This window comes from Abramis brama (genome assembly GCF_963993115.1).
Source record: "Abramis brama genome assembly, chromosome: 12".
In the NCBI taxonomy this organism is placed as follows: Eukaryota; Metazoa; Chordata; class Actinopteri; order Cypriniformes; family Leuciscidae; genus Abramis; species Abramis brama.
In genome coordinates, this window is record NC_139974.1 from 738,862 (window position 1) to 763,251 (window position 24,390).

The 24,390-nt window shown below is 47.9% G+C and overlaps 1 protein-coding gene across 1 annotated transcript in view; it reads right to left on the reverse strand.

Annotated features, from left to right (window-relative positions):
• gpd1c (glycerol-3-phosphate dehydrogenase 1c) overlaps window positions 1-23,530 on the reverse strand; it is a 25,931-nt gene extending 2,401 nt beyond the window's left edge. The window contains exons 1-6 of the mRNA XM_084131673.1: window positions 23,286-23,530; window positions 21,908-22,085; window positions 19,849-19,989; window positions 19,292-19,430; window positions 6,552-6,664; window positions 6,140-6,373 (exon numbers count right to left, since the gene is read on the reverse strand). Of these exons, the coding sequence (XP_083987799.1) occupies window positions 6,140-6,373; window positions 6,552-6,664; window positions 19,292-19,430; window positions 19,849-19,989; window positions 21,908-22,085; window positions 23,286-23,326 (846 nt within the window). The 5' untranslated portion in view covers window positions 23,327-23,530. The remainder of the gene's footprint in view (window positions 1-6,139; window positions 6,374-6,551; window positions 6,665-19,291; window positions 19,431-19,848; window positions 19,990-21,907; window positions 22,086-23,285) is intronic.
• Window positions 23,531-24,390: the final 860 nt, after the last annotated feature.

Below are 24,390 nucleotides of genomic sequence, written 5' to 3' on the forward strand. Positions count from 1 at the left end.
ACACACACACAAACACCTGCACGTCATCCCCAATCACACACACACACCCACCCCAATCACACACACACACCTGCACGTCGTCCCCAATCACACACACACACACACACCTGCACGTCATCCCCAATCACACACACACACCTGCACGTCATCCCCAATCACACACACACACAAACACATCCCAATCACACACACACACCTGCACGTCGTCCCCAATCACACACACACACACGTCATCCCCAATCACACACACACACACACACACACCTGCACATCATCCCCAATCTCACACACACACAAACACCTGCACGTCATCCCCAATCACACACACACACAAACACCTGCACGTCATCCCCAATCACACACACACACACACACACACACACACCTGCACGTCGTCCCCAATCACACACGCACGTCATCCCCAATCACACACACACACACACACACACCTGCACGTCATCCCCAATCACACACACACACAAACACACCCCAATCACACACACACACCTGCACGTCGTCCCCAATCACACACACACACACACACACACACACACACACACACACACACACACACACCTGCACGTCATCCTCAATCACACACACACACACACACCTGCACGTCGTCCCCAATCACACACACCCCAGTCACACACTATCACAGCTAGATGTCCCCCGTCTCCAGCGTCTCCCGCTCCTCTGTCTCCCTCATGATCTCCCTTCGGACTCTCCCTCACCCTGCTCTCCTCATCTCTCCCTCACCCTGCTCTCCTCATCTCTCCCTCACCCTGCTCTCCTCATCTCTCCTCATCTCTCCCTCACCCTGCTCTCCTCATCTCTGGCCCTCACCCTGCTCTCCTCATCTCTCCCTCACCCTGCTCTCCTCATCTCTGGCCCTCACCCTGCTCTCCTCACCCTGCTCTCCTCATCTCTCCTCATCTCTCCCTCACCCTGCTCTCCTCATCTCTCCCTCACCCTGCTCTCCTCATCTCTCCCTCACCCTGCTCTCCTCATCTCTACTCATCTCTCCCTCACCCTGCTCTCCTCATCTCTCCCTCACCCTGCTCTCCTCATCTCTGGCCCTCACCCTGCTCTCCTCATCTCTGGCCCTCACCCTGCTCTCCTCATCTCTGGCCCTCACCCTGCTCTCATCTCTCCCTCACCCTGCTCTCCTCATCTCTCCTCATCTCTCCCTCACCCTGCTCTCCTCATCTCTCCCTCACCCTGCTCTCCTCATCTCTCCCTCACCCTGCTCTCCTCATCTCTCCTCATCTCTCCCTCACCCTGCTCTCCTCATCTCTCCCTCACCCTGCTCTCCTCATCTCTCCCTCACCCTGCTCTCCTCATCTCTCCCTCACCCTGCTCTCCTCATCTCTCCCTCACCCTGCTCTCCTCATCTCTCCTCATCTCTGCCTCACCCTGCTCTCCTCATCTCTGGCCCTCACCCTGCTCTCCTCATCTCTGGCCCTCACCCTGCTCTCCTCATCTCTGGCCCTCACCCTGCTCTCCTCATCTCTGGCCCTCACCCTGCTCTCCTCATCTCTGGCCCTCACCCTGCTCTCCTCATCTCTCCCTCACCCTGCTCTCCTCATCTCTGGCCCTCACCCTGCTCTCCTCATCTCTGGCCCTCACCCTGCTCTCCTCATCTCTCCTCATCTCTCCCTCACCCTGCTCTCCTCATCTCTCCTCATCTCTCCCTCACCCTGCTCTCCTCATCTCTCCCTCACCCTGCTCTCCTCATCTCTCCTCATCTCTCCCTCACCCTGCTCTCCTCATCTCTCCTTCACCCTGCTCTCCTCATCTCTCCTCATCTCTCCCTCACCCTGTTCTCCTCATCTCTCCCTCACCCTGCTCTCCTCATCTCTCCTCATCTCTCCCTCACCCTGCTCTCCTCATCTCTCCCTCACCCTGCTCTCCTCATCTCTCCTCATCTCTCCCTCACCCTGCTCTCCTCATCTCTCCTTCACCCTGCTCTCCTCATCTCTCCTTCACCCTGCTCTCCTCATCTCTCCTCATCTCTGGCCCTAACCCTGCTCTCCTCATCTCTGGCCCTCACCCTGCTCTCCTCATCTCTCCCTCACCCTGCTCTCCTCATCTCTCCCTCACCCTGCTCTCCTCATCTCTCCCTCACCCTGCTCTCCTCATCTCTCCTCATCTCTCCCTCACCCTGCTCTCCTCATCTCTGGCCCTCACCCTGCTCTCCTCATCTCTCCCTCACCCTGCTCTCCTCATCTCTGGCCCTCACCCTGCTCTCCTCACCCTGCTCTCCTCATCTCTCCCTCACCCTGCTCTCCTCATCTCTCCCTCACCCTGCTCTCCTCATCTCTCCCTCACCCTGCTCTCCTCATCTCTCCCTCACCCTGCTCTCCTCATCTCTACTCATCTCTCCCTCACCCTGCTCTCCTCATCTCTCCCTCACCCTGCTCTCCTCATCTCTGGCCCTCACCCTGCTCTCCTCATCTCTGGCCCTCACCCTGCTCTCCTCATCTCTCCCTCACCCTGCTCTCCTCATCTCTCCCTCACCCTGCTCTCCTCATCTCTGGCCCTCACCCTGCTCTCCTCATCTCTGGCCCTCACCCTGCTCTCCTCATCTCTCCCTCACCCTGCTCTCCTCATCTCTCCCTCACCCTGCTCTCCTCATCTCTGGCCCTCACCCTGCTCTCCTCATCTCTGGCCCTCACCCTGCTCTCCTCATCTCTCCTCATCTCTCCCTCACCCTGCTCTCCTCATCTCTCCCTCACCCTGCTCTCCTCATCTCTCCCTCACCCTGCTCTCCTCATCTCTCCTCATCTCTCCCTCACCCTGCTCTCCTCATCTCTCCTTCACCCTGCTCTCCTCATCTCTCCTCATCTCTCCCTCACCCTGCTCTCCTCATCTCTCCCTCACCCTGCTCTCCTCATCTCTCCCTCACCCTGCTCTCCTCATCTCTCCCTCACCCTGCTCTCCTCATCTCTCCTCATCTCTCCCTCACCCTGCTCTCCTCATCTCTCCTTCACCCTGCTCTCCTCATCTCTCCTTCACCCTGCTCTCCTCATCTCTCCTCATCTCTCCCTCACCCTGCTCTCCTCATCTCTCCCTCACCCTGCTCTCCTCATCTCTCCCTCACCCTGCTCTCCTCATCTCTCCCTCACCCTGCTCTCCTCATCTCTGGCCCTCACCCTGCTCTCCTCATCTCTGGCCCTCACCCTGCTCTCCTCATCTCTGCCTCACCCTGCTCTCCTCATCTCTGGCCCTCACCCTGCTCTCCTCATCTCTGGCCCTCACCCTGCTCTCCTCATCTCTGGCCCTCACCCTGCTCTCCTCATCACCCTGCTCTCCTCATCTCTGGCCCTCACCCTGCTCTCCTCATCTCTGGCCCTCACCCTGCTCTCCTCATCTCTGGCCCTCACCCTGCTCTCCTCATCTCTGGCCCTCACCCTGCTCTCCTCATCTCTCCTCATCTCTCCCTCACCCTGCTCTCCTCATCTCTGGCCCTCACCCTGCTCTCCTCATCTCTGGCCCTCACCCTGCTCTCCTCATCTCTGGCCCTCACCCTGCTCTCCTCATCTCTGGCCCTCACCCTGCTCTCCTCATCTCTCCTCATCTCTCCCTCACCCTGCTCTCCTCATCTCTGGCCCTCACCCTGCTCTCCTCATCTCTGCCTCACCCTGCTCTCCTCATCTCTCCCTCACCCTGCTCTCCTCATCTCTGCCTCACCCTGCTCTCCTCATCTCTGGCCCTCACCCTGCTCTCCTCATCTCTGGCCCTCACCCTGCTCTCCTCATCTCTGGCCCTCACCCTGCTCTCCTCATCTCTGGCCCTCACCCTGCTCTCCTCATCTCTGGCCCTCACCCTGCTCTCCTCATCTCTCCTCATCTCTCCCTCACCCTGCTCTCCTCATCTCTCCTCATCTCTCCCTCACCCTGCTATCCTCATCTCTCCTCATCTCTCCCTCACCCTGCTCTCCTCATCTCTCCTCATCTCTCCCTCACCCTGCTCTCCTCATCTCTGGCCCTCACCCTGCTCTCCTCATCTCTCCTCATCTCTCCTTCACCCTGCTCTCCTCATCTCTCCTCATCTCTCCCTCACCCTGCTCTCCTCATCTCTCCCTCACCCTGCTCTCCTCATCTCTCCCTCACCCTGCTCTCCTCATCTCTCCCTCACCCTGCTCTCCTCATCTCTCCCTCACCCTGCTCTCCTCATCTCTCCCTCACCCTGCTCTCCTCATCTCTCCCTCACCCTGCTCTCCTCATCTCTCCCTCACCCTGCTCTCCTCATCTCTGGCCCTCACCCTGCTCTCCTCATCTCTGCCTCACCCTGCTCTCCTCATCTCTCCCTCACCCTGCTCTCCTCATCTCTGCCTCACCCTGCTCTCCTCATCTCTCCCTCACCCTGCTCTCCTCATCTCTCCCTCACCCTGCTCTCCTCATCTCTGGCCCTCACCCTGCTCTCCTCATCTCTGGCCCTCACCCTGCTCTCCTCATCTCTCCTCATCTCTCCCTCACCCTGCTCTCCTCATCTCTCCCTCACCCTGCTCTCCTCATCTCTCCCTCACCCTGCTCTCCTCATCTCTCCCTCACCCTCACCCTCACCCTGCTCTCCTCATCTCTGGCCCTCACCCTGCTCTCCTCATCTCTGGCCCTCACCCTGCTCTCCTCATCTCTGGCCCTCACCCTGCTCTCCTCATCTCTCCCTCACCCTGCTCTCCTCATCTCTCCCTCACCCTCACCCTGCTCTCCTCATCTCTGGCCCTCACCCTGCTCTCCTCATCTCTGGCCCTCACCCTGCTCTCCTCATCTCTGGCCCTCACCCTGCTCTCCTCATCTCTCCTCATCTCTCCCTCACCCTGCTCTCCTCATCTCTCCCTCACCCTGCTCTCCTCATCTCTCCTCATCTCTCCCTCACCCTGCTCTCCTCATCTCTGGCCCTCACCCTGCTCTCCTCATCTCTCCCTCACCCTGCTCTCCTCATCTCTCCTCATCTCTCCCTCACCCTGCTCTCCTCATCTATCCTTATCTCTCCCTCACCCTGCTCTCCTCATCTCTCCCTCACCCTTCTCTCCTCATCTCTGGCCCTCACCCTGCTCTCCTCATCTCTCCTCATCTCTCCCTCACCCTGCTCTCCTCATCTCTCCTCATCTCTGGCCCTCACCCTGCTCTCCTCATCTCTCCCTCACCCTGCTCTCCTCATCTCTCCTCATCTCTGGCCCTCACCCTGCTCTCCTCATCTCTCCTCATCTCTCCCTCACCCTGCTCTCCTCATCTCTCCTCATCTCTCCCTCACCCTGCTCTCCTCATCTCTCCCTCACCCTGCTCTCCTCATCTCTGGCCCTCACCCTGCTCTCCTCATCTCTCCTCATCTCTCCCTCACCCTTCTCTCCTCATCTCTGGCCCTCACCCTGCTCTCCTCATCTCTCCTCATCTCTCCCTCACCCTGCTCTCCTCATCTCTCCTCATCTCTGGCCCTCACCCTGCTCTCCTCATCTCTCCTCATCTCTCCTCATCTCTGGCCCTCACCCTGCTCTCCTCATCTCTCCCTCACCCTGCTCTCATCTCTCCCTCACCCTGCTCTCCTCATCTCTCCCTCACCCTGCTCTCCTCATCTCTCCCTCACCCTGCTCTCCTCATCTCTCCCTCACCCTGCTCTCCTCATCTCTCCCTCACCCTGCTCTCCTCATCTCTCCCTCACCCTGCTCTCCTCATCTCTCCCTCACCCTGCTCTCCTCATCTCTCCCTCACCCTGCTCTCCTCATCTCTCCCTCACCCTGCTCTCCTCATCTCTGGCCCTCACCCTGCTCTCCTCATCTCTCCCTCACCCTGCTCTCCTCATCTCTCCTCATCTCTGGCCCTCACCCTGCTCTCCTCATCTCTCCTCATCTCTCCTTCACCCTGCTCTCCTCATCTCTCCTCATCTCTCCCTCACCCTGCTCTCCTCATCTCTGCCTCACCCTGCTCTCCTCATCTCTCCCTCACCCTGCTCTCCTCATCTCTGGCCCTTCACTGCTCACTAACTCACTGTCCACCTGCCGTCTTCCTCTCAGCGTCTGCTTCTGCAACACTGCATCCCTAATGTCTTCTAATCTCGCAGTTATGACTGTTATCTCCCTTCGCGCCTCCCTCCTTTATCCTGTGATGATGTGATGATGTGAGGGTCAGTGTCGAACCTTCTGCGAGCGAGCGAAGGCCTCGGCCACGCGCCGGTTGCGTCCGCCGTAGCAGGTGGTGATGAGGTCGGCGACGCCACAGCTCTCCAGGAACACGGCGGAGGAGACGGCGCTCTTGCAGAAGAGCTTGGAGAACGCCACCATCTCCATCAGGCCCAGTCTGATCACGGCAGCTTTAGTGTTGTCCCCGAAGCCCAGGCCGTCGCAGAACCCAGCGCCCACCGCCACGATGTTCTGCACACACACACACACACTTACATGCACAATCTGCAAAACGTTGATTTTAAATGAACCATTTTACCATTTGTTGAATTAAAAAAATGAGAGGGATTAAAATTCCATGTTTTTTTATTATTTAGACAGTGTAGACTCTACTGTGTGTGTGTGTGTGTGTGTGTGTGTGTTCAGGCACCTTCAGAGCGCCGCACAGCTCCACCGTGTCGCTCTCCTTCACCACAGTGATGCGGAAGTTCGGAGTCTGCAGGAGCTCTTTGAAGAGCTTGCCGTTGGACTCATTAGTGGCTCCTGAAACACACACACACACACACACACACAGAATTAGAAACACACACAGAATCAGAAACAGAGACACACACACACACACACACACTAAAGAAAACTGTTGCTTTCAATCAGTTTGAGTTTGCCAGTGGGAGACCAGTTCACCACAGATGTCCGGTTAGAGACATGAAGAAGGAGCAGAAAGTTTTCTTTGTAGCTTTATTTGGTCCACAGCAATTTCATAATGCTTCAATAAGCTTAGCACATGAGTGCAGCTGAATATATTCTTGTGACCATGAGTATGGGTGTGGTCTAAAACAAAGCATACAATATACATATCAGTATAACATAACAAAAACAATTCAATAACAAGATAAATACATACAATGTGATGCAGCAGAAATGATTCCATGAAACGTAAACATCATGTGAAAGCATAAACACAAATGAAATCCCTGATCATATGTGAAGTATCCTTAAACAATGAGTAGACAAAATAGTATCAAACAAACGAATGCATTTCATTAAACAGTTGACATGAGTTGAAATACATAAACCAACTTACTTGTATAAGAGACGCACATGCACATATCAATGGCAAGAAAGCAGAGTCTGTTTGCTACACTCACATGCAGAGCATTTTACTGCTAATGCAAATCAATGCCACCTGCTGGAGATGGGCGGAGCCTATTGTTATCACGTTGCTGGTTTGACAGTGTGCTCTGAGATTGGCTGATTGCCAGAGCAAGTCTCACACTCAATACAAAATTCACAATGGGCCTTTTTAACAGCCGCCCCCAGATTTCTAAAAATGAGGAAATCTGTACATTATAAAAAAAGGTCAAAGTCCAATTCTAGTCTGGAATCTCAGGCAGCTGTATAACCTTAGCCACAGGTCGCACATAAACCTTGTCCTTAATTCTCACTTCAACAGTCCTGACTTTATTATCCACCCCAGGGAATACTTGTGAGATCTGACCAGTGGGCCACAGGGCCCTGGGAAATTGAGGGTCCACAATCATAACTGTAGTTCCAACCTTGAAATCGGGTGACTCTCGTTGCCACTTGCTACGAGTTTGAAGGTCAGGCAAATAGAACTTGATAAACCGCTTCCAAAAGTGATCTGCTAGGACTTGGCTATGACACCAACGACGTCGACTCAGTATTTCACTTTGAGGGTATATCACTTGAGGAAGGGACGAATCCGGCCGCCCCATAAGGAGCGAATTTGGAGTGATAGGAATTGGATCAGAGGCATTCGAGGAGGTATACCCCAGGGGCTTAGAATTTAAGATCCCTTCGATCTCAATTAATGTAGTGAGAAGAGTTTCCTCAGGTATAGACTGAGTTCCCAGAGTGACCTGTAGAGCTTGTTTCAGGGAACGAATCTCCCTTTCCCAACACCCACCAAAGTGTGGGGCATGAGGTGGGTTGAAACGGAAGATAATCTGCTGACTGGCAAGCTGTTTCTGAAGCTCTGGAACTAGTTCGCCAAATGCCTGTCGTAGCTCCCTTTCCCCTCCTTTAAAATTCGTGCCTTGATCACATAAAACTTCCAAAGGCTTCCCACGTCGGGCTATGAAACGCCTAAGGGCCATAAGGAAGGAGTCTGAATCAAGTCTTGGAAGGAGGTCGATGTACACCGCACGAGTTGTCATGCACTTGAACAAAATACCCCAGCGCTTCTCATTTCTCCGTCCAATTTTTACTATGTATGGCCCGAAACAGTCAATACCAGTAGAATAAAATGCGGGTTTGAAGAGACGAAGTCTGGCTGGAGGCAGATCTGCCATTCTGGGTATCTGTGGCTTTTTACGAAGCTTCTGACACTCTAAACAATTCTTGCGCTGATAATGTCGGATTGCTTCCCTACCCCGAAGGATCCAGTATTTTCGACGCATTTCTGCCAGTACTCTCTCAGGTCCTGGGTGAAGCAGCTTTGCATCATAGTCTTTAATAAGAAGATTAGTGACAGGATGATGAGAATCCAGCACGATAGGATGCATCAACTCAGGCTCAATCTCTTCACAGCAGCGAAGACGACCTCCTACCCTAAGGAGTCGACTAACACAGTCAAGTTCAGGAGCAAGGCTAAGGAGCCGACTGTTGCTATTCAGTTGTTTCCCCGCTGTAAGTTGTGCCATATCGGAGGGGAAGCTTTCCCATTGGGCTTGCTGAAGGATAGCTATCTCAGCCTGTTGAAAGTCTTCAGCTGATAGATTTGCCCCATCCTCCCTGAGAGATTCTGCGATGGCTGTCAGTAATTCTTGAAAGGTCAGAAATTTGCTTAGATCGGGCATGGACAAGCGATGTGCAGTATTAGTCAGACCACAGAATGTAGAGTTTCTTAGTTCATCACTGTCAATCAAAGAGGATGGGGGTGTAACCTGCCACTGATCAGATGAAAGATGAAGGAATGGGGGCCCTGTATTCCAACGACTTTGTGGCCCTAGATCTGCCAGCCTTTTCCCTCGGGTGATATCATCTGCCGGGTTGCTATCTGAAGCCACATAACGCCACTCACAGTGGCTGGTAAGATCCTGAATCTCTGTCACCCTTGTACCAACGAAAATCTTGAATCGGCAGGATTCGGATCTAATCCAGGTCAAAACAGTGGTGGCATCGGTCCAAATAAAAACTTGTCGAATCGGCAAAGTCAATTCCTTTTGTAGGGTCTTAGCCAACTGTGCACCTGTCAGGGCTGCACATAGTTCTAGACGAGGTATTGACAGCCGTTTCTTAGGAGCCACTCTTGATCTGGCCACTATGAATGTGATCTCCACTTCTCCCTGCCGGTCTTCCGTTCGAAGATAGGCGACTGACCCATAAGCTGACTCAGACGCGTCACAGAAGATATGGATATCTCTCTGGCTGAAAAGATCATCCTTCAGTGCAGTACAATAGCATCTGGGTAAGACTATCTTTTGTAAGTCACTAAGCTCCTCTGCCCATCTGTTCCAAGCATTCATCAGATCTTCTGGTAACTTGGGATCATCCCAATCTCTCCTTTTGTCCCATAGTCGCTGCACAATCACCTTGGCACGTGTGGTGTATGGGATGATGTAGCCAAGAGGATCATATTGACTGGCAAGCACCTTATATATATTGCGCATAGTAACTTCTTGGTACTTTACAGCACGGAGCTTATAGGACAAAGTATCAGTTTGACAGTTCCATTGCAATCCAAGCACTGATTCATGGTTTGAGGCATTACCTTTGAATATCAATTGCTCAGCACTGTCCGATCTGGATGCTGCTGGTAAGTGACTGATGGTGGAAGGCGCATTACTGGCCCATTGCCTGAGTTCGAATCCTCCATCTGCCAAGGTACTCTGCAACTGGTCTACCATGAGCTTTGCTTCATCTACCGAAGGCAGACTTTGCAGGTAGTTGTCTACATAAAATGCTTTCAGTACAGCATCATGTATCTTTTCACCAGGCTGACTATTTTCCAAGACATGCTTCTGCAAGGCAAAGACGGCGCAACATGGGCTACTAGTGGTCCCAAAGGGGAGAACTTGCCATTCAAACACTCTGGGCTGAACTTCTCTTTCTTGGTCTCTCCATAAGAAACGGAGAAGGGGTCGATCTTCAGGAAGGAGTCTTATCTGGTGGAACATTCCTTTGATGTCGCTACTGATAGCAATAGAATGTTCTCTGAATCTTAGTAGCACAGCCAGTAAGGAGGAAGTCAGGGTAGGTCCTGGAAGTAACAGTTCATTAAGGTTGTTTCCTTGAAACTGGAATGAACAGTTGAAAACTACTCTATGTTTCCCATTATGCTCAACCATATGGTGTGGGATATACCAACTTACTGGAGTGTCTTCGGCTCCTGGCTGTAGTTCAGCAATGTAACCTGCCTGCTCCAGTCGTTTAATCTCAGCCTGGTAGATAGCTGCTTGATCAGGAGACTTACTGAGGCGACGCTCTAGGCTTCTTAGCTGAGGCATTACCGCTGCTTTGGATGCATGAAGAGAGGGCATATTTTGGACTCTGAGCAGTGGGGTAGCATATCGCTGAATCCCATCGACTTGAACTCTGACAGTCTTTTGTTCCAGTAGTTTTAATGACTGCTGGTCGCGTACTGATCTAGTACTGGTCTTCTCATCTCTCCAAGGAAGGACATCCATTTGCCAGAGTCGTTCAACTTGTTCATGCAGAGTAACAGAAGGTGACAAACTTGTGAACAGACATTGTTGCTCTGTGAGGCTGTGTTGCAGAGCCTGAACTGGTCCTTGCAAAGTCCATCCAAGGAGAGTTTTAATCGCTGCAGGACCTCCTGGTGGGCCCAAGCGAACTGGTTCGACTGGAGCAATTAAATGAGGGTAGTCTGATCCAATGAGCAAAACTGGATGAGCAGTTTTAATCTCTTGGAGGGGAAGTCCTTTAAGGTGACGGTACCTTTCCCGTAAAGCCTTAACAGGATGACAGTGCACTCCAAGCCCCAGCTCTGGCGCAGTGAAAGCTCCGCTGATTGGATATACCTTGTCTGGCTGACAGGCTGGTGAAAGGTTGAAGGATACAGCCGCCCCATGCAGGACCTTTAACTCTTGTCTGACTGTGCGCAGGGGCAGGTCCTCCGGCTTACCTTTCAATTTCAGCTGGCTAGCTGCAGTGTGTAGTAAAATGCTCCTTTCGGAGCCATCATCAAGAATGGCGTAAGCTTTCATGGATCGATCTCCATTTCTCAGAATGACTTTACATACTTTCAACAGTAACTTCCGACTTCCTGGGGGCTTGTCAATGAATAGTACATCGTTGGCGGCCTCCCCCCTGATAGGGCTAGCAGATGGGTCCTCTCTTTCTTCGGTTCTCTCCTTGCTCCGTACATTAACTTCATGAAGAACAAGTAAGTGACGCCCATTACAAGCCTTACAGCGCATCTTAAGATTACACTCTGATGATCTATGGCCCCGTCCACAGCGCCAGCATCTGTTGTGGCCCTTAATCCAATCTTGCCTCTGAAATTTGGAGAGTTGAGAGAAATTGGCGCAGTTATTCAATGAGTGTTTGTTATTATCACAGTAAGGGCAGTAATGTTTTGCCATGGTGGTCTTAACTGTGACAGGTGATTGAGATGCTGAAGGGTATTTCTCAGTACCAAGTAGAACTTCTGTCCCTTTGTGGAAAGATTTGGTCTTCCTTGGTGGGTCGTCCCAGGATGACCTGGACGAGTACCCTCTACCAGATTGACTTACATATCTGGTGGAATCTCCTTGAACCTGGATTTCATATTCTAACCAGTCTGAGAAGTCAAGGAGCGTTGGAATCTTTACATCTAATGGATAGATGAATCTTCTGAAACTGCTTCGCAGATCATGTGGCAATTTACCCAGAAGTCTGGACACATGAGATCCACATTTTAATTCTACTTTACCAGGCTTACCTAGTTCCTAGGCCTACTTCCTGCTCAGCTACTGTTCGGACGCTCTCGCTTACTGCTCCGCGCTTTGCTCTATCGCTTTTACATTTTATCTCCTATTTTCTTATATTTTATTTCCTTTATTTTATTTCCTTTTATCACCTAATTTTAACTTTAGCAAATCAGCACAGTGCTCAGACGACAAAGTTTGGATTACTACAAAAACTGAGAATTCTTTTACCCGACCAGCTTACATTCCGGGAAAGGAAAACACAACTGCCTCAAGGATAAGAGAAAATGCCTCTTCTGGAATCCACTTGCTGCACCAACTGCCACAGACTTTTACAAAGGATTGCAGTTCTTGAAACAAAGTTACTTACGGGACCACCAAACCAGACGGAGCACACAACAGAGCTTCATCATGGACACCCTCAGCATACCGGTGAGTCCCATGAAACTAGTGCTCCTCGACAGGTAGAGAAACAAGCCGATCGACTTACTAATCGATGGCACAAACAGGGAGGGAGACCCAAAGACACTCGAGACATCAGATTGTCACGAGCCTCACATATTGCCGCAGTAGCATCCTCTACCCCAGATACAGCTCTGACAAGGATTGCAAACACTGGTCTCCAACCACCGCCTATACATCTTGAGAACAGATTTGAAGTGCTAATGAATGTAAATGAGGAATCCCCAAATGTGATGAATGTGATCGAACACAGACTGAATGGGACAGTGGCTAACACTGATGCTAACTGGCGCTCAAGGTCGAGCAGACAGTGGCACTCAGCTCAGAGCGCTGCCGAGCCCAGGACTCTGATAGTGGGGGACTCCATAATCAGAAACATTAGCAGCAGGGATACAACTACGTGCTGCCTTCCACAAGCAACAACTTCTGATATAAACAGGGAACTTCAGAACATTCTGATGAAACATAAGACTGCAAATCGACTCATCATTCATGTGGGGAAGAATGATATTCATAAAGAGCAGTCAGAACTCCTTAAGAAGGATTTCAATGAACTTTTTGAAACACTTAAAAGACTGAAAGTGCAAACATTCATCAGTGGACCACTCCCAGCAAGAGGAACAAACCGGTTTTCACGGTTGCTTGGGCTTAATACGTGGCTGCAAAAAACCTGCAATATAAAAGGAGTAAACTTCATTGACAATTTCAATCTTTTCTGGAGTCAGAGACAACTTTTTCATCGGGATGGCCATCACCCAAACAAACTTGGTTCAAGAGTGTTAAAGGACAATATCTACTTCTCCCTCAATCATCCTTCTGCAGTGTGTGCCAATCCACTCAATCTGAACGGCACACACACATCTGGACACAGTATGAATGACGACGGGACTTCACTTCAGCAGCAAAATGGACATGATAACACCACTCCGCCACAACAACCTCTGCTCACGGACACAATATCAGCTGAGCCCTGTCCACACAGCTCACCACAGACAGACATATCAGAACTGCTCCAAGATTCACCACCCAAGGACGACTTCCTGGAAAACAGCCAGGGAATCCAGGACAGCATATTACAACCTCCGATAACACCAGAGCAACAGCCCCTCTCACCAGACACTTTCTCCCTCTCCCCAGCAACTCCACTCCTGTGCTTCTCACAGAAAATGGAAGAACTGGTGTATGCTGGAACCAGACTATCCCACTCTTTTGCTGCAAGCCCCCAAATACCAACCAAAAAAAGACAGGCACCATTACCACCAAAGCCTGCGGGCCCAGCTCGCCCTCCCCCTCCTCCTGTGAGAGCTCTTCGGCCTCTGCCACAACGCCAGGGCCCACACCCTCCTCCATCTGCTCGAGGTGAACCGAAAACAACTGATACCAGCTCTCAGTGATATGTGTCGGGTCCCCGTTTTGATAACAGTAACTTTCTCAAATGTTTACAGAACAAACGGGAACCCAGTGTGCCTGTATCTTCCTCTATTGCTGTTCTATTACAAGATAGAAAATCTAAGGCCTTCAATAGCCGTGCAGCAAACCTAACTAATCTGGTGCCTCTTACACGTCAAACTAATATTGCTGTGGGGAAAAGTAAGTCTGTTAAGTTAGCTATCCTTAACATTCGCTCACTTAAAAATAAATCACTTCTAGTCAACGACTTAATAACCACAAACAATCTGGATTTTATGCTTCTAAATGAGACCTGGCTAGAAGACAGCTGCAGTGCAACAATCCTCAATGAAGCAGCCCCCCCGAACTTTACTTTTATGAGTGTCTGCAGAGCTGTTAAGAGAGGTGGGGGTCTAGCTGCTCTTTTTAAAGATATCTATCAGTGTAAGCAAAAATCATTTGGGAATTACTTGTCTTTCGAATATCTGGGTATTGTGTTAAAAGGTGCTCCACGCATTTTACTTATCATTATTTACAGGCCTCCAAAATACTCTCCAGCCTTTGCTGAGGACTTTACAGAAATGTTATCAACAATTACATCAGAGTTTGACTGTTTTGCCATTGCTGGAGATTTAAACATCCACATAGATAATGCAGAAACCAATATGGCAAAAGAAATCAATACTGTTTTAAAAACTTTTGATCTGACTCAGCATGTTCATGGACCCACACACAATCGTGGACACACTCTAGATTTACTTATCAGTAAGGGTCTAAACATTTCATCGATTGTTATTAAGGATGTAGCACTGTCTGATCATTTCTGTATTTTCTTTGATATATTGATCTCTCCTGCCACTGAAGCTAGATCTGTGTCTGTCAAGAAGAGATGCTTAAATGAGAACACTAGTGTACTATTTATGAAGGCTATATCCTTAACACCAAGCATATCTGCAGACTCTGTTGATTTTCTCCTTGATTCCTTTAACTCAAAAGTTAAAAGTGTAATTGATGATATTGCTCCTGTGAAAGTCAGGAAGAAGAGTGGCAGACAAAAAGCACCTTGGAGAAACTCAACAGCAGTGCAAAATATGAAAAGACAATGCAGAAAAGTAGAGCGCATGTGGCGGAAGACAAAACTTGTAGTCCATTATAACATCTACAAAGACAGCATCCATGCTTTTAATATGGAACTAGGCAAAGCTAGACAGACTTTCTTCTCAAATATTATAAACAGTAATTTAAACAACACACGCACTCTTTTTGCTACTGTAGAGAGACTGACAAACCCCCCAAGCCAGATTCCCAGTGAAATGCTCTCGGACAACAAGTGCAGTGAGTTTGCTTCTTTCTTCTCTGAGAAAATCAATAATATCAGAAAGGTGATCAGCACATCCTTGAGTTGCCCTGGGGTTAGACAGACCATCAAACCACCTGAGAAAGTAGTTACTATGTCTGACTTCAAAGAAATTGATGGCAAAATTTTGGAAGAAACCGTACAGCACCTTAAAACATCAACCTGTGCTCTTGACACACTTCCCACATCATTTTTCAAAAGTGTGTTAAATAGTTTAGAAGCAGATCTTCTAGAAGTGGTAAATGCCTCACTTCTCTCTGGGAGTTTTCCAAACTCCCTGAAAACTGCAGTTGTCAAGCCCCTCCTGAAAAAGAACAATATGGATAAGACCATATTAAGCAACTATAGGCCGATCTCAAATCTTCCTTTCATAGGCAAGATCATTGAAAAAGTTGTCTTCAATCAGCTGAACAAATTCTTATGCTCGAATGGATACTTTGACAATTTTCAATCTGGTTTCCGACCGCACCACAGCACAGAGACAGCGCTCATAAAGATAATAAACGATATTCGCTTAAATACTGATTCAGGCAAATTATCAGTGCTGGTGCTACTCGACCTCAGTGCTGCATTTGACACTGTCGATCATAACATACTTCTTGACAGGCTGGAAAACTGGGTGGGGCTTTCTGGGAAAGTCCTAAAATGGTTCAGGTCATACTTAGATGGGAGAGGTTATTATGTGAGTATAGGAGATTATAAGTCTGAGTGGACATCCATGACATGCGGAGTCCCTCAAGGCTCAATTCTTGCGCCACTCCTGTTCAACCTGTATATGCTCCCAATGAGCCAAATAATGAGAAAGAACCAAATTGCTTACCACAGCTATGCAGACGACACACAGATCTACTTAGCCCTATCGCCTAACGATTACAGCCCCATTGACTCCCTGTGCCAATGCATTGATGAAGTCAACAGTTGGATGTGTCAAAACTTTCTTCAGTTAAACAAAGACAAAACTGAAGTCATTGCATTTGGAAACAAAGATGAAGTTCTCAAGGTGAACGCATACCTTCACTCTAGGGGTCAAACAACTAAACATCAAGTCAGGAATCTTGGTGTGACACTAGAGTCAGACCTTAGTTTCAGTAGTCATGTCAAAGCAATAACTAAATCAGCATACTATCATCTGAAAAATATTGCAAGAATTAGATACTTTGTTTCCAGACAAGACTTAGAGAAACTTGTTCATGCTTTCATCACCAGCAGGGTGGATTATTGTAATGGACTCCTCACTGGCCTTCCCAAAAAGACCATAAGACAGTTGCAGCTCATACAGAACGCTGCTGCCAGGATTCTGAGCAGAACCAGAAAATATGAACATATCACACCAGTCCTCAGGTCTTTACACTGGCTCCCAGTGAAATTTAGGATTGATTTTAAAGTATTATTACTGGTATATAAATCATTTAATGGCCTAGGACCTCAATATATTGCAGATATGCTCACTGAATATAAACCCAACAGATCACTCAGATCACTAGGATCATATCAGCTAGAAATACCAAGGGTTCACTCTAAGCATGGCGAGTCTGCTTTTAGCTATTATGCCAGCCGCAGCTGGAACCAGCTTCCAGAGGAGATCAGATGTGCTCCTACAGTAGTCACTTTCAAATCCAGACTCAAAACACATCTGTTTAGCTATGCATTTAATGAATGAGCACTGTGCCAATGTTCGTCCGACTGTTTGTACTGTACTGTATTTTATTTTTTTTATTTTTCTAAACTGTTTTAATTATTCTTATTTCTTTTTATTATTTTAATTTCTTCTATGTAAAGCACTTTGAATTGCCACTGTGTATGAAAAGTGCTATATAAATAAACTTGCCTTGCCTTGCCTTGCCTTGCCTTGCCTAGTTGTCGCAACATTCCCACCAAGGATCTCACTCTCAGAGCATACATTCGGAAGGTTCTGATATCTCCAGTGTTGATGCTTGGTCCCTCCATCAATTCCACTATTCGCTGCAATGCCATCTGATGTGGCTGACCATACTGCTTATTGAGGGCACCCATGGTTTTGGTATAAGGATGACGTGAACTGCTGTAAGATTCAGCAATTAGCTGAGCTTCTTCAAGCTTGAGATGTTCTAGCAGAATATGGAATTTGAAGTGCTCTGTGGAATCAACTGGCAGCATGTTTTCCAAAGCAATCTTAAGGCGTGCAAACTCTCTGGGGTTTGGGTGAATCAGGTCAGGAATCGTAGGAGTAGGTCCACGATATACTCTTTCTTGCTCGACCAGTAAACTTGGAGAGTGGTGATGCCTTCTACTCCTAGATGATAACTTGTGCCTTGGCCTGATGGATTCTTGTGGAGATGGTGATCGGACATGACTTCTTGGAACCATGTTGACCTCAGGTCTTCCATCTTGACTCCTATTGATCTGTCGGTCAATTGGTGGACTGGTGTCAACCCTTTGGTACCTGGATGAGCGCAGACGCAGGTTTATCATGCCATCATCAACAGAAGAGGAATGACTTTCTTGACTGCTTGAATCGTCTGAGCTTTCCGAACTTTCCGCTGTTCTACGATCTTGTAATGCTTCATAAGATGCCTGGGCATTTTTTGCCTTTGATACCGGCTCAATTACTCTGGACCTTCGTGGGGCTGGTACTGGTCTAGAGCGGTCTTGGGTCTTTGATGAACCAGGTACAGGAAGTGGAGATAATATCTGAGGAAATTGTGACTGCTGATTTCGCCAACTTAGCAATTCTTTCACCTCTTCTTCCAATTGAGACATCTGTGACGTGAACTTAGTGTTGGCCTGCTTCAGATCATCTCTTTCCTCATTCAGCTGCTGAACCGTGACAATCAGGTCTCGGTGGAGTTTCCTTAAATCAGCATTTTCATCCCGCAGGGCTTCCATTTGCTGGTCCCACTGATCTGTTATATACCACCGTTGTGGACTGTGATAATCACTATGATGTGCTGGTGCCTGTGGGGTGTCCATCCTGACATCCTCGTCGACAGATGCAGCACAAGAAGATTTGTGAGAATAGTTGGGTGGTGATAAGGATCTATGTATGTTATAACCAGTCAAATCATAATCCTGCAAATGTGCTGGAAAAGACGATTGTCTCCTGGGCCGCACAACAGGGACTTCAGCTGATATCTGCTTCTCCATAACTGTGGAAAACTCTTGCTCCGGCTCGAAGGACCATAAAGAAAACTGTTGCTTTCAATCAGTTTGAGTTTGCCAGTGGGAGACTAGTTCACCACAGATGTCCGGTTAGAGACATGAAGAAGGAGCAGAAAGTTTTCTTTGTAGCTTTATTTGGTCCACAGCAATTTCATAATGCTTCAATAAGCTTAGCACATGAGTGCAGCTGAATATATTCTTGTGACCATGAGTATGGGTGTGGTCTAAAACAAAGCATACAATATACATATCAGTATAACATAACAAAAACAATTCAATAACAAGATAAATACATACAATGTGATGCAGCAGAAATGATTCCATGAAACGTAAACATCATGTGAAAGCATAAACACAAATGAAATCCCTGATTATATGTGAAGTATCCTTAAACAATGAGTAGACAAAATAGTATCAAACAAACGAATGCATTTCATTAAACAGTTGACATGAGTTGAAATACATAAACCAACTTACTTGTATAAGAGACGCACATGCACATATCAATGGCAAGAAAGCAGAGTCTGTTTGCTACACTCACATGCAGAGCATTTTACTGCTAATGCAAATCAATGCCACCTGCTGGAGATGGGCGGAGCCTATTGTTATCACGTTGCTGGTTTGACAGTGTGCTCTGAGATTGGCTGATTGCCAGAGCAAGTCTCACACTCAATACAAAATTCACAATGGGCCTTTTTAACACACACACACACACACACACACACACACACACACACACACACACACAGAATCAGAAACACACACACACACACACAGAAACAGAGACATACACACACACACACACACACACACACAGAATCAGAAACACACACAGAATCAGAAACACACACACACACACACACACACAGAATCAGAAACACACACAGAATCAGAAACACACACACACACACACTCTGCAGGTTCCTCACACACCGATGGTCGTCTCGCAGAACTTCTCCTCGGCCACTTCGCTGGCGATGTTTGCGCCCATCAACACACTGACCTCGATCTCCAGCTTCGACCTGATGATGTCAGAGATCAGGGTCAGACCGTCCGGACCCTCGTCGATACCCTACACACACACACACACACACACACACACACACGGATGAGATGAGTCTGGAACGGACTAGTGCACTACATACTATTTTTTTTTAAAGATACTTTGTGAAACTGTATATACTGTGCAAACAATAAATGTTTTAATGTTGCATGTTTGTTTAACCTCCCAAAGAATGACCAAAAATGAATGAGAAATATGAGAAATATGAGAAATATGAGAAATATGAAAGTACAGAGCAAGTTTCTGAGGCACGATCTACAAATCAGCCCGATGAAGACGCCTTTAATGTGGAATATAGATGCAAAACCTAATAAAAGTAATTATGTCTGAAAATACTTCTCTGATAATACATGTGTATTATGACTCATAATATACAGAAGCTGTAATGGTCCAGCAATAACACTGAGATGAGATTATTAACGAGTACTTTGATGAGGGAGATCCCGAGGGCTCCGGGTTTGACGTGAGGCTTCATCTGGTCACAGATTTTCACGATGAACTGATGAGGAATGACGAAGATCAGGAAGTCGGCTCCTCTCGCGGCCTCAGTGACGTCAGGAACAGCCACCTGTGACGCACACACACACACACACACACACACACACACACACACTCGTCAGGAACAGCAACCTGTGACACACACACACACACACACACACACTCGTCAGGAACAGCAACCTGTGACACACACACACACACACACACACACACTCGTCAGGAACAGCAACCTGTGACACACACACACACACACACACACACACACACTCGTCAGGAACAGCAACCTGTGACACACACACACACACACACACACGTCAGGAACAGCAACCTGTGAAACACACACACACACACACACACACACTCATCAGGATCAGGAACAGCAACCTGTGACACACACACACACACACACTCATCAGGAACAGCAACCTGTGAAACACACACACACACACACGTCAGGAACAGCAACCTGTGAAACACACACACACACACTCGTCAGGAACAGCAAACTGTGACACACACACACACACACACACTCGTCAGGAACAGCAAACTGTGACACACACACACACACACACATCAGGAACAGCAACCTGTGAAACACACACACACACACATCAGGAACAGCAACCTGTGAAACACACACACACACACTCGTCAGGAACAGCAACCTGTGAAACACACACACACACACACACAGGTCTGAGATCAGCGCTCGGCAGATTAACACGCTCCTCATCAAGAGCTTGAATTATTGACACTCCTTTATTACTCCTCCAGCTCTGACCGGGTTATTATGGTCTGCCTGAGTGGATGATCTCGACCCATGAACCAGAATGTGTGTTGAAAGTCATTATTAATGTGTGTCTGGTTGAGAAACGCACAGTAACGCCTGATGAGTGTAAAGGTGATCTGAGCAAAGGTCATCTCTGTAATCAGTGTGTCGGTCGCTGATAACAGCTCAGTGTGAGTGTGTGTGAGCATCTCTGATCAGTGTGTCGGTCGCTGATAACAGCTCAGTGTGAGTGTGTGTGAGCATCTCTGATCAGTGTGTCGGTCGCTGATAACAGCCTCAGTGTGAGTGTGTGTGAGCATCTCTGATCAGTGTGTCGGTCGCTGATAACAGCCTCAGTGTGAGTGTGTGTGAGCATCTCTGATCAGTGTGTCGGCCGCTGATAACAGCTCAGTGAGTGTGTGTGAGCATCTCTGATCAGTGTGTCGGTCGCTGATAACAGCTCAGTGTGAGTGTGTGTGAGCATCTCTGATCAGTGTGTCGGTCGCTGATAACAGCTCAGTGTGAGTGTGTGTGAGCATCTCTGATCAGTGTGTCGGTCGCTGATAACAGCCTCAGTGTGAGTGTGTGTGAGCATCTCTGATCAGTGTGTCGGTCGCTGATAACAGCTCAGTGTGAGTGTGTGTGAGCATCTCTGATCAGTGTGTCGGTCGCTGATAACAGCTCAGTGTGAGTGTGTGTGAGCATCTCTGATCAGTGTGTCGGCCGCTGATAACAGCTCAGTGTGAGTGTGTGTGAGCATCTCTGATCAGTGTGTCGGCCGCTGATAACAGCTCAGAGCATCTCCGGCTCATCAAGCTCAGCTCTTCTGATCAACACACTACAGAGACAACAAGATTTGGGACGCAAATTCTTTACATGCACATGAACTTTAATGACATCCCATTCCTGATCCGTAGGGTTGAATACGGAGTTGCTCACAGATGGCAACCGATCTCGGTCCCACGCCTGAGTTCACTGAGCTCCTGAGAGCGACCCGTTCTCTCACAGGTGTGTGTAGGAGCGTCTGCATGCTAGTGCTTGATTTATACACCTGTGGCCATGGAAGTGAGTGGAACACCTGAACTCACTGACTTGGAGGAGTGTCCCAATACTTCTGGCAATATAGTGTATATCGCAGTATATACTGTGAATTACCACGAGTAAAATCAAAGTACTGTGGGACAGTAGGTAAAAGCTCATGAAGAGAAACACACACCACATTTTTGGGCAGCTTGTGTCCCGGCAGGTACTTGACGTTCTCATGGTCGGTGTTGATGATCTCGGTGAGTTTACGGCCATCGATCATCTCCTCATAAACCCACATGTTCACCATCGGGTCGAAGCGGTTTGAGGCTTTAACATTGTGCCCGATGATCTTCGCGATGGCAGAACCCCTATACAACACACACACACACAAAAACACACACAAGACACATCACTAAACAACAACAACACACACATCACTAACCAACGACACACACACACACACACACACAAACACATCACTAACCAACGACACACACAAACACATCACTAACCAACACGCACATCACTAAACACACACATCACTAAACAACACACACATCACTAACCAACAACAACAACAACAACAACAACATCAACAACATCAACAACAACACACACACATCACTAACCAGGTATTAACCAAGTACCACGAGTGACGTTACCCAACTGAGCTATGAAAACATTATTTCTGAATATTCCCTGAACGTTCAAAACATCCAGTTTATTAAAAGTTTTTAAGGGAACATTCCACTTTATCATTCTTCAATCATTATGGAACGTTACTTTTGAATGTTCTCTGAACGTTCTGAAACAAGTAACATTTAAAAAAATGAACGAACATCCAACTAAAATGTTTCAGAAAGTCATTGAGTGGAACATACCCAGAGAACAGGAAGCGTTCTCTCAAGGTTATGAACAAACGTCCTTCTAACATAGTAACATAGAACAAAAAGTTTATACATACCGTTTTTCTGAAACCTTTTAGTTCGTCAAACGTTTTTTAAATGTTTCAGAACGTTCAGGGAACATTCAAAAGTAACGTTGCCATAACGTTTAAAGAATGATATAAAATGGAATGTTCCCTTAAAAACGTTAAAAAACTGGATGTCTTAGAACGTTTAGAAATAATGTTTTCATAACTTAATTGGAACGTTAGCAAATGTATTTTTGTTAGCAGGAATGTGAGGGGAACCGTCGTATTTTTAGAAAGTAACGCGGTAAATTACCAATACGGCAATCAATCACATATCCAAGATTCACGGTATCAGTGACATCAGAGTAGCCTACGGTGACACCACAGTAGTTTTTGCAAGAGCGAACACAACACACACATACATGTAGACAGACAGACACAGACACAGACACACACACACACACACGCGTGCGCGCGCACATACAAACATGTGCGCGCGCACATACAAACACACACACATGTGAAAACGCAACAGACGCCGGTGAAAATTAAACCAGTCTGGCGTCGCGTCGCGTTCATTGTTCACTGCGTCAGTCACCGCAAACAGCTTCTACAGGATCATCATAATCATAATCATATATGAGAGGGAACTCACCAGTTTCCAGAGCCAATAATACAAACTTTCTTTCCAGGCATTGTGTTGTTGTTGTCTGTTGTGCAGCCAGTGAGAGAGTGAAGTTTAACTTCCTGACACACCCGTTAAAGAGAGAAAGAGAGAGAGAGAGAGAGAGAGAGAGAGAGTGTGTGTGTGTGTGTGTGTGTGTGTGTGAGAGAGAGAGAGAGAGTGTGTACCTGTTTTTCTATCCCGGTGGGGACTTCAACCTGAATGCACACACACTCGTGGGGACTCGTGTCACAGTGGGGACACAAGCTTATAAATCATACAGAATGATTTTTTTTTTTTTTGGAAATGTAAAAATGCAGAAAGTTTTCTGTGATGGGCAGGTTTAGGGGTAGGGTTAGTGTGTGTGTGTGTGTGTGTGTGTGTGTGTGTGATGGGGTTAGTGTAAGGAGATAGAATATACAGTTTATACAGTATAAAAACCATTAAATCTATGGAGAGTCCCCATGAAGATAGTGAACCAGACATGTGTGCGTGTGTGTGTGTGTGTGTGTGAGAGAGAGAGAGAGAGAGAGAGAGAGAGAGAGAGAGAGAGAGAGAGAGAGAGAGAGAGAGAGAGAGAGAGAGAGTATAATAACAGCTTCAACTTGAAAAGGAAAGAGAGAATGTAAGGTTGGGTTCTGCAGGTCTGGATTTGTCTGTGTCTCTGAACTCCTTCTCTCTGTGCATCAGATCATCTGTGATCCTCACACTGACGCTTAATAAACTAAATGGAAATAGTTTGATGCATGTTTTAAAGTGCTTGAATTAGTGCAGCTCAGCTTAAAGGCAGGGTAGGTAGGACTATAAAAAAAAAAAAAGATCCAAATTTGTTAAAACTTTCTATATATATCAATACATAATTAAAATGTAAGTACTCTGAAAAAAAGAGTATAAAAATCAAGTGACTCTAGACCGTTTAATCTGTATTAAACATAGCTCATTATTTCGATTCGGGACGAATCAAAGGATTGGCTTAGGCGACTGTCACTCTCTCTCGCAACCATGGCAACAACCCTTTTGCCACGGGATCTGCCCACTTGCGCGCGGCCGCGCGCACGTTTGATTTGAGGAATTCGAGAGGCACTGAACCTAGGAA